General features: G+C 38.1%; 1 protein-coding gene across 5 annotated transcripts in view; it reads left to right on the top strand.

Moving 5' to 3' along the window:
- Window positions 1–15,042, top strand: part of SENP6 (SUMO specific peptidase 6) — a 75,264-nt gene that overhangs the window by 44,537 nt on the left and 15,685 nt on the right. For 3 of the 5 annotated variants that reach the window (XM_033054702.2, XM_033054700.2, XM_033054701.2), the window contains 9 exons: window positions 2,143–2,545; window positions 3,670–3,902; window positions 7,502–7,672; window positions 8,434–8,476; window positions 10,186–10,365; window positions 12,820–13,046; window positions 13,636–13,742; window positions 13,829–13,945; window positions 14,779–14,901. In XM_033054702.2, coding sequence (XP_032910593.1) covers window positions 2,143–2,545; window positions 3,670–3,902; window positions 7,502–7,672; window positions 8,434–8,476; window positions 10,186–10,365; window positions 12,820–13,046; window positions 13,636–13,742; window positions 13,829–13,945; window positions 14,779–14,901 — 1,604 coding nt within the window. Of the gene's footprint in view, window positions 1–2,142; window positions 2,546–3,669; window positions 3,903–7,501; window positions 7,673–8,433; window positions 8,477–10,185; window positions 10,366–12,819; window positions 13,047–13,635; window positions 13,743–13,828; window positions 13,950–14,778; window positions 14,902–15,042 lie in introns of those variants that run through there. The other 2 variants (XM_042779105.1, XM_042779104.1) reach the window with 1 other exon arrangement.

Below are 15,042 nucleotides of genomic sequence, written 5' to 3'. Positions count from 1 at the left end.
TTGCATAATTTAAGAAAAGTTACAGTGATAGAGATATTTAAGTGCTAATGTTGTTACTAACTGTGAAATACTTCTTTTCTGATTTGAACAGCCAGAAGCTGCACTAAAAAGAAAAAGAATCTGTGATTTAGTTGCATAAATTTGACTGATATAACAGAGATTGATAATTTTAATCTACTGAAATAGAGGAACAATATTTTGCTCTTTGACAGATTTTTTTTCAGTGTCATGATTTTCTGTATTCAAAACAGTAAAGATAAAAGTAGTGCAGAGGTGCAAGTACTTTTCAGTGAGAGTAGTTCCTTAGGTATCCAAATGGCATTTTCTGGTCTACATGCAGCCAACCAGGATGTTTTTGTCAGGAACTTGTTTGAATATCAGATGTGAGATACTTTGGAAATTGCTGTAAGGCTCTCTGTATTTGTTTTTTTCAGCTTCCGAGGCAACTGTAGGGATTTCATAATGCCTGCATACAGGTCACACTGTTTGACTGTCAAAGCAAAACTTCCTGTAAGGAGATCATGGTTTTAGAAAAAAGATAGAGATCTATTATTTTTATATATGCTTAGCTTTTGTTTGAAACACCTGGTATTTTTCTTTGGCATTTCCATTGCTTATTTAGTTAATTAATATGATGTTAATAAGAAAACTGGTTTAAAAATTTTAATATGTGTTTGAAGTATTCAGAGAGGTGAAGTTGCTCTATACTTAAGATCCTCTAGGTACTCTCAGTGTCTTCTTTTGAATATTTTTAAGATCTGATTGAAATTCTTCAATGTGATTAGCAGTATCTAAGAACTACATCCTGTAACAGCACCAAGGCACAACACTGGTTTTCCTGTCACTTGCTATCTCATCCCACAGCACTTTTTGTAAAAATAGTATGTTCTCATTGTATGATTTCCGTCTTTAAAATTGGGGTTTTAAATTACTTCGCACACCTGTGGAAGTCCTCTTTTGGAGGCATGTTAATGGCTGGGAGTGGGGAGAGGTGTAAATTGTGAAAGCTGTGTTTTGAAAGTAGATTCTGAAAGTTTTTGGTGGGTTGTAGGTATTTGTTGGCTTCAGTAGTTCACAGTACAGTGGTTATGCCATTTGAGTTCAGTGCTCCAGGAGACAATAACATGCACTAGATTTTCATCTCTAGAGATGTCCTGTATTCACTTTGTTACTCGTTCTGTAGTTTATATGTTAGTATTGAATCCCACAGATTTAGAAGTCCAAGGTCTACACTTGTAATACAAAATTTATTGGGACGTAATAAATGTGCAAAAAACAAAAGACAGCTATCTTTGCAGTGATTGGATACATTTTCCTTTGTAGCCCCTGCTTGCTTCTTGGAAGTTTGGGGAACTCTTATTTCTCAATTTCTGTTTTCTTCTCTGTGGCACACAACTCTAGAGTAATATATATACTTTGCCTTTTCTTCATCTCTCTTGAGGAGTGAATTTTCCTACATGCCTTGCTAGGCTGTTAGAAGGTACCTTGCAAGGACAAATAGATTTGACTTACAAGGTTTCTTCAAATCCTCTCCATCATTGCTGTGTGGGTCCTTAGTTACTTTATTTTTGTCCCATGGAACTGTTTTTACAGAAATGGTGTAACTGGACCATCTTGCTGATGGATATGTGTATCTGAACAGTGTTTCGTTTATGAAAAAAAATACAAGAAGGAAAATCTGAATTGTCCAACATTAAACACTTTTAAAAACTGCCACAAATGATATTTGTTCCTTTTAGAACATTTTTTATTTTCTTAAATGAAATAAAAAAATTAAACTATGTTTTAATGTTTGCTTTCTGTGCTTACTGTAATTGCTAATGTAGTGTTGTCAATCTCCACTGGATATTATTAAAAATTTTTTCACCAAAAGGATTTTCAAGCATTGGAAGAAGATACCCAGGGATATGGTTGAGTCACCATCCCCTGATATATTTAAAACACATGTAGATGCGGCATCTGAGGATATGGTTTAGTGATAACTTGACAGTTCTGTATTAATGGTTGGACTTGATGATGTTAAAGGTCTTTTCCAACCTAAGAGATTGTATGATTCATTCTGAACAGAAATTAGGTGCAAGATCTGGAAATTGTCTTTCTACTTAAAATTACTGATTGTGTGTTTGTTTGTTTGTCCTTTAGCTTTTGGAACAGATTGATTATTCTACTGAATGCCCAAATTGTGGGAGGGCAAATGAAAATCAGACCAAATGCCGACATTGTGAAAGTGCTTCTCTAAAGGATTTGCAAAGAGTCTCCAGACAAACTGTGACATTAAGTGAATCTGTGGGACCTCTATCTCGTTCTTCAATACATCAGAATTCAGCAGGGCAGAAATCTTCAGGTACAGGGTTCAACACAAAGAAGTTTTATAGTTCTGCTGTTGGAAAAGGTCCAGCAGATATTCTACTGAGTAATGAGGTTGTAGGACATTCTATGTTACGACAGAATGGAAAAGTTGGTCTTATAACTGGGACAAAAAATGCTAAAATTACAGGAAGCTTAAGACAGAGGAGTACAAGACCATCTGAACTAAATGATCCAAGTAAGTACCTTTTTATGAATACAGCCATTAGCTGGAAACACAAAATATTGTATAGTGAAGAAACTGTTTGTGCAGGTTTACGTAACTTACGTTGCGTGGGATTTTTTTGTATGTGGGTTCTTAGGAAGAGGGACAGAACTTTTAATAATTTCCTTTTCATATGCAGAGGTACTCTTCAAGAAAGATGAAACATTGGGGAAAGCAAAAATTTTTTTGTGACTTTGTTTGTTTGTTTTTAAAAATATTTTTGTTTGGTGTATTGGAGAAAACAGTATTCTTAGAAGAATTCCACCGTTCATTCTCCCAAGAGGAAAGACAGTGTTTGATTTTTATTTTGTGTTTTCTCTTCTCTATTCTTCTGAGCTATTAATTTATTTAAATTTCATAAATTGTAAAATGTTCATTTCTGTGCTTTTTCTGTGTAAACTCAATAAGCAGGAAGGATGGAGTAAAGGAAATTATGTTTCTGGTTCTGTGCTTAGTTTATTAGACCATGTTGTCCTACAAGTTTGAATTATTTCAGTCATAATTTCTCTTGTCAGTTTTTAGGTTGTCTTTCTTACTGTCAGTTCTTGACTGAACCAAGAAAAGTTCACTTCTATCTACATGTGGAATAATGATACCATTTTTTGTATAGTTAATTATAAGAAATCAAAAACAAGGCAGAGAGTGCTTTCAACTAGATTCCAAATAAACATTAGTAAAAGCATAATATAATGATACATGTGGAATTTTTTGACACTGCAGGACAATTACATAAATTACTTCTAAGGTATTACTTGAAAAGAAATTTCTGTTGCAGAAAAATATAGCGGTTGAGAATGTATTATTTTCTGTTTAGTTGTTTTGTCTAGTGAAGAGGAGGAGGAGGAGAATAGTGGCAGCACTAGGAGCATGGAAAGCATTTCGCCTCATCCTGCAGATTCAGCCCACTCCTCCCTACCTCCTGCAGGAAAGGTTGAAGTAGTATTAAAGGGAAACAGTTGTGGAATAGAGAAGAGAATAGGTACTATAACAACAAATGCAGAAATTGCCATCGCACTAGCAAGAAAAGCCAAGAATGAAAAAAGAAATTTCTGTTACAGAAAAATGTAGTGGTTGAGAATGTAATATTTTCTGTTTAGTTGTTTTGTCTAGTGATGATGATGAGGACGAGAATAGTGGCAGCACTAGGAGCATGGAAAGCATTTCACCTCGTCCTGCAGATTCAGCCCGCTCCTCCCCAGCTCCTTCTACAGGAAAGGTGGAAGCAGCATTAAAGGAGAACAGTTGTGGAATAGAACAGAGAATAGGTAGTATAACAACAGATACAGAAATTGCAGTCACACTTCCGAGAAAAGCAAGAATGAAAGATCAGGTACTATTTAATGCTTTGTTTAAAGACAACAGAATCAAATAATAAATGGAATATTAAAGACTTGTTTTGCATTGTGAGAAGTTGACTATTTCAATTGTTTTTTTATTCAGCAGCTCATCAGGTAGTCTCTCTGCATACTTAATAGTGGAAACATAAGAAAATGTGTTGATTACATTTTTACAAGCATTTGTAATGATTTGAATTATGCTGTTAACATAAATGCGTCTGTGTTGAGTGTTTACTCTTTGAGACTGGACAGGGATTCTCTGTGAAGCTCAAGGTCTTAGTTTGCAGCAGAATGTCAGTACCAGCTGTTGCTGATACTGTTGAGATTAAGTTAAACGTGAAAAGAGACACTGGGATCAATAATGGCTCTTTAAAATGCTTTAACAACTGTTCCAATTAATAGCACTTATTTTAGGACTTTTGTGGTGGAGCTTGTGTTTTTCAGTTGAGTACTGCTGTAGGAATTGGATAAGCAAAGACAAAAAAATACTCCACAAGCACACCTTAAGTGTAACCAAAGGGGACAGTTTTCATTCTGTATTAAAAGCCATCTCAATAGTGAACCATTAAGAGGAAAAAATTCCACGTGGCAATTGGTAGTGGAATAATAGTGCTGATTAAAACAAGTCTTGATTCCTTTGTCCAGTTTCACTGTGTGAGTTTGATTCTGATCAGATTTCCAATTCTTTATGTGTTAGAACGCTAAAGTACTGATGCCAAAACCTTCTTGCTGTGTTGAGATTCAGAAGCCAACATTCTAGTGCTGTAGTTGATGAAATTATGGATGTTTATAATATGTTGTATAATTAGTCACTATTAATATGAAGCTGTGAACCTCCAGCCTACAATAAAGCTGCAAGGCTCAAAGCTTGAATTAGAAATAGTTTTTGAATTAAGTTACTCCGCAAGTATGTGCTGAATTAATTGAAAGCATTGCATTGTGAAGGCACTGGTGTCTGACTTCTGAAACTCTTCCAAATTTTTTTTTTTTAATATCTGTATGTTCCTGTTCACTAGTCTTTATAAATGAGTTGTAATACTATATGTTAGATTATTTTAGAGTCTGAGTTTACTTCTGAAAACGGGGGGGCGGGGGGGGGAAATTTGGTGAAACACAAAACAAATTTTGGATTGATTGAATGAACCTACCAAGATTTGGAGACATCACAGCAATTTTGTTAGATATCATAGGAAAAGCTTTATTCAGCTGTCTTTCTCTCAAAATATTCATTAATTCTTTACTGAAGAGGCTACTTGAATGTACATCCCTTCAGACTTGGCTGTTTTATTGTTTGTCTGAGATTTGTTTTGAGCTTTTAATAATATTTAGCCAGTCCAGCAGACAAAAAGGAAAAGTTCTTTTCAACAAGAGGGCTAGGAAAACATTTTAATTACAGGGATTTAGAATCCCTACCTTCTCCAGTGTATAAAATAAAGGAAGCATCCAAAGTATATTTTGAATTATTGCTGAAGTAATTTTCGAGATTTAGTCTTAATGGAAACACTGAATCCCTTAGAATGTTTTTCTGTGGGAGTTTAATTGCATTTTGTCACCAAAAAGTATGTTGATTCATAGGCAACTTTATGAAACAATATAAATACCAAAGAAAAGACTAGTGTACAGAAAATGCTTCAACAAAATAGAGCAATATAAGCAATGCAACAAATAATATATTTATGTGCTGGCTGTCAGAAGGCTTTATTTAATTTTAAAAGGTTTTTTTTGTAAGATTGTTCTGTTGGTTAACAGGATGCTTCATTAAGATTACAGTTTCAGTTAGCATCTAGAGACTTTCCTTGAACTGTGGCCAAACACCACATGGCCTTCTTTCAATGTTTAGTCTTCTGACCTTGGAACCTATCCTAAAAACATGTTACTAGTACGGTAGAGATGCCTTAAGGAAGTTTGATTTGCCTTATTTATGTTTCTTGAAGACTGTACTCTGCTAATGTGATGTGATGTACTTCAAGAATTAGTCACCAAAAGCTTGGATTAACAAAAACCGAAAGAAAAAAATGAAAACCACCAGATTTGTGGTGGTTTTACAACATTAGTGCTTTTTTAACAAAATAAAATGTATTCAAAATTACAGTAGTTTCACGAATACAAGCCGCACGGATTATAAGCCGCACCCCCGGTGCCTCGACAATGTTGCTGTCTTTGTCAATAGATAAGCCGCACCCCGAATATTAGCCGCACTTTCGTTCGTCGCGAGAATCCGTGCGCAGCTTTCACAAATTGGCCAATTAGTAACAGGATCGCGGCATAGCGGGCTTTACTGGCTCGGGGCGGGGCCAGGCAGGCTCGGCCCGCTCATGGTTGCTGACGGGGCCGGCCGGGTGGTGCTGCAGCCGCCGCCGGGCTCACTGGCCCCCCTCTCCCGTCAGCACCGCCCCGCCGCTGCGTTGTTTACGTAGTCGCCCTGCCGGCGGCCCAGGCACTGCCGCCGCTGGCAGGCACGCCGGCCGCGTCGCCGCTGCGTTGTTTACGTAGTCGCCCTGCCGGCGGCCCAGGCACTGCCGCCGCTGGCAGGCACGCCGGCCGCGTCGCCGCTGCGTTGTTTACGTAGTCGCCCTGCCGGCGGCCCAGGCACTGCCGCCGCTGGCAGGCACGCCGGCCGCGTCGCCGCTGCGTTGTTTACGTAGTCGCCCTGCCGGCGGGCCAGGCACTGCCGCCGCTGGCAGGCACGCCGGCCGCGTCGCCGCTGCGTTAACGTAGTCGCCCTGCCGGCGGGCCAGCCGCTGCCGCCGCCGCCAGGCTCGCCGGCCGCCCCCTCCCATCTGCACCGCCGCCGTGTTTCCTCGCCCTGACCGGCACTGCAGGCCCCCGCACCGCCGGGCTCCCCCACGCTGCTGGCCCCGATTCTGCTGGGCTTCCCCTGCTGCCAGGCAGCCCCACCCGCCGGCCTTCCTGCTTCTGCCATGCTCCCCTGCACTGCTAGCCCCAGTTCTCCCGGGCTCCCCCGCCCTGCTGGCCCGGGCTCTGCCGCCCCCCCTGCCCCGCCCTGCTGGCTCAGGCTCTGCCGCCCGCCCCCCACACTGCTGGCCCCGCCTCTGCCAGGCTTTCCCACCTCAGCCGGGGCCGGCCGGGCTCCAGCTTGGCTTGGGGCTGCCGCGGGCTCTCACTTCCGTGTTGGCAGCTTTTAGAATTTTGTTAATAGATTAGCCGCCCCGGAATATTAGCCGCACTTCCGGGTTTCCACCAAAATTTTGGTCAAATTGGTGCGGCTTGTATTCGTGAAATTACTGTACTTCGTTTTGCTGGACTGTAAAATGTTTCCAAAAGATAAAAATAAATTGATTTTGGCAATTTAGAAGTGCTGTTTGTGATTTGGAAATGTCAATAAAGTGTCTACAAGTGTCAGCTTACCTTTTATTTTCTTTTTGAATGTAGCAATATTAACATCCTCAGGTGTTACTGAAAGTCTTTTAGGAATTGCAGGCCATCTCTATATGTTTGAGAGGGATGCTCTAATAAATAATCCTGTTAATCAACAGAAAAGTAGCTAAAAATGGAGTAATTTGTTTCAACAAGCTTGGTTTGGCAATAAACCTTAGTGAGACATTCTGAAACCTTGAAAATTACTTTTCAGTTTGGGAACATTGTGTCTAACACTCCAATAAAACGTCGCAAAGTTATTTCTCAAGAGATGGTAACCGAGACTGTACCTCTAAATTACCAAAATTCCTGTGAAAGTGTCATTCTGAACTGCCGAAGTATACGGATAGGAATGCTGCGCAGGATGGTCGTGGAGCCTGTGATTGTAAGTAACCTTACTGTTTCACAACTCTTTTTTCAGGTTATTGATGGATATTGTATTTCTGTATTGGAACAACATAACGTTTTGCCTTTGTCTGGGGAACGATACATTTGTCTCCAATTTCAGAGGCTGTGATTTCCAGAGAACCTCAAATTACTGCTACATTCTAATGTTCTAACGTGCAGTCTAGCTCTGGTTCTTAATAGAAGTATTGTGCTGCAACACTCCCAGAAATCCTGTTTGTGTGCTGGGGGAGGTTACGGACTAGCATTCATTTGTTTAAAAAACTGAAAACAGCAGCTACAAGAAAATTGATGTTGAGAGTTACGAGGAAGAAGCATTGTCTTAGAGGTAAATAATTTTGCTTCTACGGAATTTTTTTTTTTTTTTGTTAGCCTTGCAAGTTACATGGAGTTTTCAAGGAGACCTTGAGTGTTGTATGCAATCAGCCACATAGAATGCATACTTCTTGCTGGAGTAACCAGAGAAACAGCAGAGAGATGTTAATTGTTCTTTCCACCCCTCTACAAAACACTGTCGTTTGATTTGCCTCAGTGCTGATAGATGACATTTTATTTTGAAGAAGTAGAATTTGTGTATTTTTCAGACTATTGTAAATGTTTTTGAAAACTGAGGAAGATCTGAAGTTTAAACAGTCAGTATGACTGAAAGTCCATTGAAATGTGTTTGCTAACAGTTTAGAGGCTTTCAGTCGATTATAATTTGCAGAAGATGTGAAATCTTACAATTGTGTTGTCTTTCAGTTTTGCCTGGATTATATCAAAATACGCTTAGAGAGTCAAGAAGGTGAGTACATTTCTCATTTTATATTAGTACTCAATATATTTATTTTGAATAAAGTAACTCTGTCAAAGATGTTAACTAGTGAATCATAATTAAATGTTCATACTAATTTTGTCATTTGTGTAATAAATTATTACTGGGTGTCTGTAGTCAGATAAGAGAAAACAAAATGGAGAGTACTGATTTGACTTAAACTGCCTGGTGAATAAAAACCAAAATGTTTTTGCATTGTCTCTGCCTTCTACTGACAGAAAATTCACAGTTTCTGACATCCATACAGCTGGGTTCTTAGTTCTGCTTGCTCTGATCTGATTCTGCTTGATCTAATCTTGCATTTGAAGATCTGTCAGTAGTGGTGATGATTGGCAAAGGTTTTCTGCCCTTTAACAAAAGTGATTAACAAAAATAAAGAGTGACCCTCCTGTAAAATATTAACTTTTTAAAACTTTATTAGTTCTTTTATTTCAGTTGTGTTAAGTAGACAGTAAAAACCACACTGGTGTCTTAGACCTTTCCTGTCAAGATCTCTCTAGATAATTTCATCTCTGGTCTGAAAGTTGTATATTTCATGTCACTGAAAGAAATAGTGACATCATTCTGAAAGGTTGACTTACAACTCATGCTCTCTTTCCCTTCTTTAGTAAGGTTTTCTTCTGGGCCTGAAAAGCTTTGTTACCTTTTGTTAATCTTAAGTTGCATTCTTAAGATTCAGTCCTGTTGAATTTTGCTGTTGTTATTTGTGAAAGAGAACTATTGTATTTTGTAGTTAATACGTGCAGAAAGGTGTCTCACAACCTGTAAAGACAAGTGTAGCCTTTGCTCAGTCAATTATTTCTGTTGCGTGTAAAATACAGATGCATAGAAACAATGAGTTTTAATGCCTTAAATGTATTTTTTAAAATAAGACACTGAAAATCTTTGTATAATTTGTAGAAAATAGCTATCAAGTTTTAGTTAAACCTGCTGTGTGGTGAAATTATTTCCATGGCACCTAATCCATCAATAACATAAAAATGGTGACTCATTAAATGCTGTATCTGTTGGAGCACTTAGCACTTTACTCTTTTTTTCTCCTGTTTTTTGTTTGTTTATTGTTTTGGTTTGGTTTTGGGTTGGGTTTTTTTGTTTTTTGGGGTTTTTTTTCTCTTCGTTTTGCATGTATATACACTTTATATCAAATTTTATAAAGTACTCAATACTGGTATTGGCAGCATCAGTTGCAGTGTTAAAATGTTACCATTTTACTGGCTTTTTTTTGGGGGGAATAAACTAGGAGTAGTCCTTTGTTTCCTCAGGCAATAAGACCATTTCTCTGCTTGCTCTTCTTTTTGAAGTTATTTTTCATATGGGAACTTGGTCAAAGATAAAGGTTCAAAGAAAACTTTACAACCTGTAAAATGTGTCATAGCAATAGTTGCAAATTTAAATCACTGGAAATTGTGGGGATTTTTTTCTGTGGAATAAAATGTGAAGTTGGTGGGCAGAAAACAGTTTGCTTCTGATGCCTTTCTTGGCAGATGACATTGGAATTTAGCCTGTCTTTTAAGATATGAAAAGCCATCACTTCTTGCATGCGTGTTAATTTCAAAGTTTTAAAAACTTCTAAGAAATTTAGTGAGCACATAGTGATTACTTGTTAAAATCAAGGGGGAAGTTGTAAAGGAAACATACAGATTTTTATTGTATTTTAATATGTCATTATTTTCTCATAGAATCAGAAAGTGATATCAGAGAGATTAACCTGAAAACTTCAGAGCTTACTAAATGTGAATGGTGTAGTGTCCGAAAATTGCCAGTAGTTTTCCTACAAACAGTACCTTCAACCTGTAGCAGTCTGAGAGATCAACTGAAAATTAGTAAAGATAATGTCTGGTACGAATGTAAAGGAGACAGTAAGTAAAACAATTTATATCTACTATTCACTTCAAATTGTGTTTTCATGTTTTGGGTCATGAATGAGTGCATTAAGACTAGAAGGGTCATCACTGGCTGGGGTAGGGGTGGTGTTTTTTCAGACTTTAACCTGCCTAGACTAGGAAACAGTACAGTTCAGAACAACTGGGCATTCTCTTTGTCCAGAAACATGCTAGTTACAACACTTAATTAAATATAACTTTTTTCACTAATATTTGTACTCAATGAAATCAAGTTGGTTTGGTTAGCTTTTGTATACGAACCTTTACATTTATATGGCAGCTTTTGTAATAGTTCTGCCTTCTATGCTGTTCTCGTGATAGGATTTAACTTTAGTAGGAACTGTTGCATAGGTTGCCTTGGAGTTTTTTCCCCCAGTATATTTATCATGATGTTGTGAGATAGACAAATATCTGCTTGGAGAATATGTGGATTATCTTCATGTATATTGAAATTAAATCTAATTTATACATCATTTTCAAGGTCCTAGCATCTTAATATGCACACCTGTTAAATGTCATATTGAGTCCTCTTTCTCTTCAATAGGCTTTTCTTCAGGTTAAATTTTGTGGTTATATATACTTACACAGAGTTTTGTACATACATGAATGCATTCAAATGGAGTAAGAATGCTTACAACAATCTCAGAATTGACTGCTCCCATGATACTGTGCAATAGTCTCATCCCTGTCCTGTAAGAAGTCTTATAATTACAGAAGTAATTGGAGACCATGCAGGGGAGCTGGAGACAATTCTGGGAGCAGGAATTTGACCCCAGGTGGACAAGGGTGTTCACAAAAAGGAATAAGCTTTCCAAGTTGTCTGTGTGAGAAGTCCCTCCCTTGGCATGGCTCTCAGTAGTGTCCCCACCCAGCTCTTCTCCCTGATGCTGTGGCATGGAAAGTTTTACATCCAACTGCTTTATTGCATTTGATATGCAGAGCACTTTGTGGTAACACAGTTGCTCTCTGCTTTGTAAGCAAGGAATTTAAGCCTTTATGCAGAACTGTGTAAGCAATTGTGTGTAGATGCCTAGCTCCCAAAACAGGAACACCCAAAAGCCACTTAGACATCTAAATTCTGAGTGCAGTGATTTGGGAATTATGCTGCTGAAGAATTCTTTTTCACACAAGTTAGCATGCTGGGTTAAGAATGACCAAAGGGAAATGGTTATGCTTGTGTCTGAAATGGCTCTTAGTGGAAAAACAGGTCCTGGCAGCTCTGTATTGGGCAGCGATGTGAGACTGGGATTTGCAGCCTGAATTCTATTCCTTTTTCAGTGTTAAATAATTCCTTTTAGTGCAATTTACTGCTTTTTGATTTTTAAGATCGTATAATTGGATGATATTTATATAACAGCTGATTGATCTGAGTATAGTAATTTCACGACTATAAGGTGTGCCCTTTTGACTAAATTTTTTCCCAGAACCCGGAAGGGCGCCTTATAGTCCGGTGCGCCTTATCTGATGGACAAAGTTCAGAAATTTGCCTACCCGGAAGTGCGAGCTGCGAGCCGCGGGGGGAGCCAGCAGGGCCGCGGCTGCCAAGTGGAGTCGAGGCGGAGGGGCGGCAGGCACACCCCGGCCCCGTAGAGGCGGGACGACCCCTCCTGAGGCACCCTCCGGCCCTGTGGAAGCGGCACGGAGGGGCGGTGGCCATAGCCCAGCCTCAGAGAGGTGGCACTGAGCAGCGGCGGGCATGCCCCGGCCCCACCAGCTACAGGCGGGCCTGGGGGCCCACGGCACTGCCCCTGCCGGGTACAGGCAGGCCCAGGGGCCCATGGCTGCCAGGTTGAGGCGGGGCCTTGGCCAGCAACCGCGTGGAGGGAGCTGGGGGCGGAGCCTCGCTACAAAAAAACAGTGCACCTTATAGTCCGGTGCGCCTTATCTGATCTACAAAGTTGCGAATTTTGCCGACTCCCCGGGGGTGCGCCTTGTAGTCCGGTGCGCCTTATGGTCGTGAAATTACTGTAATTATCTCCAACTTTTTCACAACATTGATGTTTATAGCATAACCTTCTAGGATCAGAGAGGAAATTATGCTGAATATACAATTTTTGAAACTTTAGTGAAACAGTAGGCTAGGAACTGCAGTAAGAAAAAGTATTGGTTACAGTCTTACGCTCAGTAAATAAAGATGTTATTTCAAAATTTGTTTGGTCTTTGCATTAGTGTAATTTAAAAATGCATCAGATGTAATATTTGACATTCCTTGATTAAGGTAGAAGTTGAATGCACTCCTTGCAAATGCAAGTAAGAAAGGTTTGGCAGTTAGTCCTTCTGTCTGCTCACATATGTATTACTGTTTACAGACGTTATCAGCAGTATGTACTTGTGTTGGCCTAAAATTCCATGAAATTTGTTTATAATTGCAACATGCTTTATTTTATTTTATTCCTAAATGAATCATTTTGTCTCTGCTTTTTTTTGCAGGTCAGGAAGAACAGTACATAATTTTGATTTTTGAAACTGGTCTTGATCCTCATGCAAATTCAATATTTGAAAAAATAATTATGGACATTGGTATTAGAAATAATATTTCTGACTTCTTTGTGAAAATTTCCTTTGAAGAAGCCAATGCTAGGCTTGTTGCATTTACTAAGTGTTTGGAGGACAATTCCAAAGGAAGCCCATCTCACAGAGAAAGCAAAATAAAAAATGTAATTACGTTTTTGTTTTAGAATTAAGTCATTATATTACGTGGGTTACAAATACACTAAGGATAGTGTGTTAGCCAAAACAAAATCCATCGAATTTTGCTGCCTTTTATATTAAAATTCCCAGACTGGTCCATGGTGGATTATGAAACTATGGGAAATAGTCTCTGCATTCACAGTACTTTTTAGGGTTTTTAGTTTGATTGTAAAGTTCTCCAATGGTCCACAAATAATGTTATTTGAAAATTATTAGGGGATGAGAAAACTTTACTATAATCAGACAACATAGTTTTTTCCAACTGGTAAAATTATGGTATTTTAAACAAGAAATTAAGTTTCATTGTTGTAGTTACATTTAATTAATGCTTTCATTAAACAAACTATATTTTAAAGAATTAGAAAGTTTTGTGATTCTGCAAGAAATGAACAAAGACCTAAGTGTAATAGATGAGGTAGGAAAGGAAAAAACCCATAGACTTGAAGTCCTCAAAAAAACCACAGATACTACACTGCTGGACTTCAAGAGGTTTTATTACCATTTCAGTTAAATTCAGCACAGGATGCAAATTAATATTGACTCTATTCTCTTAAGGTTGCTTCTGAGTCCAAAATACAGCAGCGAAATAAACAGTTACCATTTTTTGATGATGATGAAGAAATTGGCGAACCACATACAGTATTTATTGGTCCTATAGAAAAGTAAGATATTTATCTTACCCTGTAATAATTTTCTGAGGGGTTTTTTGGCATTTCATACTTCTTATTGAATGTATTTTTTTTCTCAGGTTGATAGTTTATCCACCTTCTCCAGCTAAAGGTGGTATTTCTGTGACCAATGAAGACCTCCATTGTCTAAATGAAGGAGAATTTTTAAATGATGTTATTATTGATTTTTATTTAAAGTAAGTTTTATTTCACATCAGTTTTTAGTCGTCTTTTACTTTGAAACTTTAAAAGTTTTGACATTAAAAATTCATAGGTTAGTTGATAAGTCTCCAACTATGTATAGATGTAATTTTAAAGGTTGTTTTGTGGTCTTGCAAGAAAGTTTGGTGTCTTCCTGTCCTGCTTGACATTGACATTGTTCTTCCCTGGATAAAAGTTCTTTAAACTTTTTAACATCTCAAGAGCAAATGTAACTGAAGAGAAAAAAAAAAAAAAGCTTTTTTAAAGTTCAGTTGTTCTTTCCAGGGTATGTGTGTTTCCTGGAATTTCATTTGTTTTGATTAATGTAATACATAAGTTAATTTTGTGCTGTCACTGATGCTGTAGATGCTAGAAATGTATTAAATTGTTACATACTGCTGGTTTTATGCTTCACAAAAGGTGTGTATGTATATTTTTCAGTCTATTAATGTATTTTAGAAGTAAAAATCAAATGAGTGTGTCACTCTTGGGACTGTTTGGAGATTTGGTGGCTAAAATACAAAATGCAGGTCTCTTAGGTTTTTATCTAACAAACTCCTTGAAAAGGCGTTTTCCTGCCATGAAACAAAAATAAATACAAGAGCAACAGAACAGCTTGTGGTTTGAGTAGAGCAATAATACCTTGAAATATTTACATACATTTTACATTAATTGGTTCCTGTGGATAGTCAGCTCCAAACAGCTGTTCTGTAAGAAGCTGCTACAGTTTGGTTGGGAGCACCTTTAGCAGTCCTTTTTATTCTGGGGCTGAGTACTTTGAGTTAAAACCTCCAGTATATTTCTTTCTTTTCTTTTTTTAACTAATTAGGTATTTGGGACTTGAAAAGCTGAAAAAAGAAGATGCTGATAGAATACATGTGTTCAGTTCATTTTTCTATAAACGCCTTAATCAAAGAGAAAGAAGAAATATTCATGAAACTTCAAACCTTTCGTAAGTCTGTTGATAAGTCAGTTTAACATAGAGTTAAGTGCAGTGAAGAGTCTTAAAAAACAAATGCTTTACAGAGAGAAATATGAACAGAACTCTAGGAAACATCCAGACTTGTAGCAGACAGGATGGAATATCCTTGAA

The sequence above is a fragment of the Catharus ustulatus genome, chromosome 3 (genome assembly GCF_009819885.2).
Source record: "Catharus ustulatus isolate bCatUst1 chromosome 3, bCatUst1.pri.v2, whole genome shotgun sequence".
NCBI lineage: Eukaryota > Metazoa > Chordata > Aves > Passeriformes > Turdidae > Catharus > Catharus ustulatus.
The sequence above is the reverse complement of the archived record's forward strand: the minus strand, read 5'-3'. Positions and strand labels throughout refer to the sequence as shown.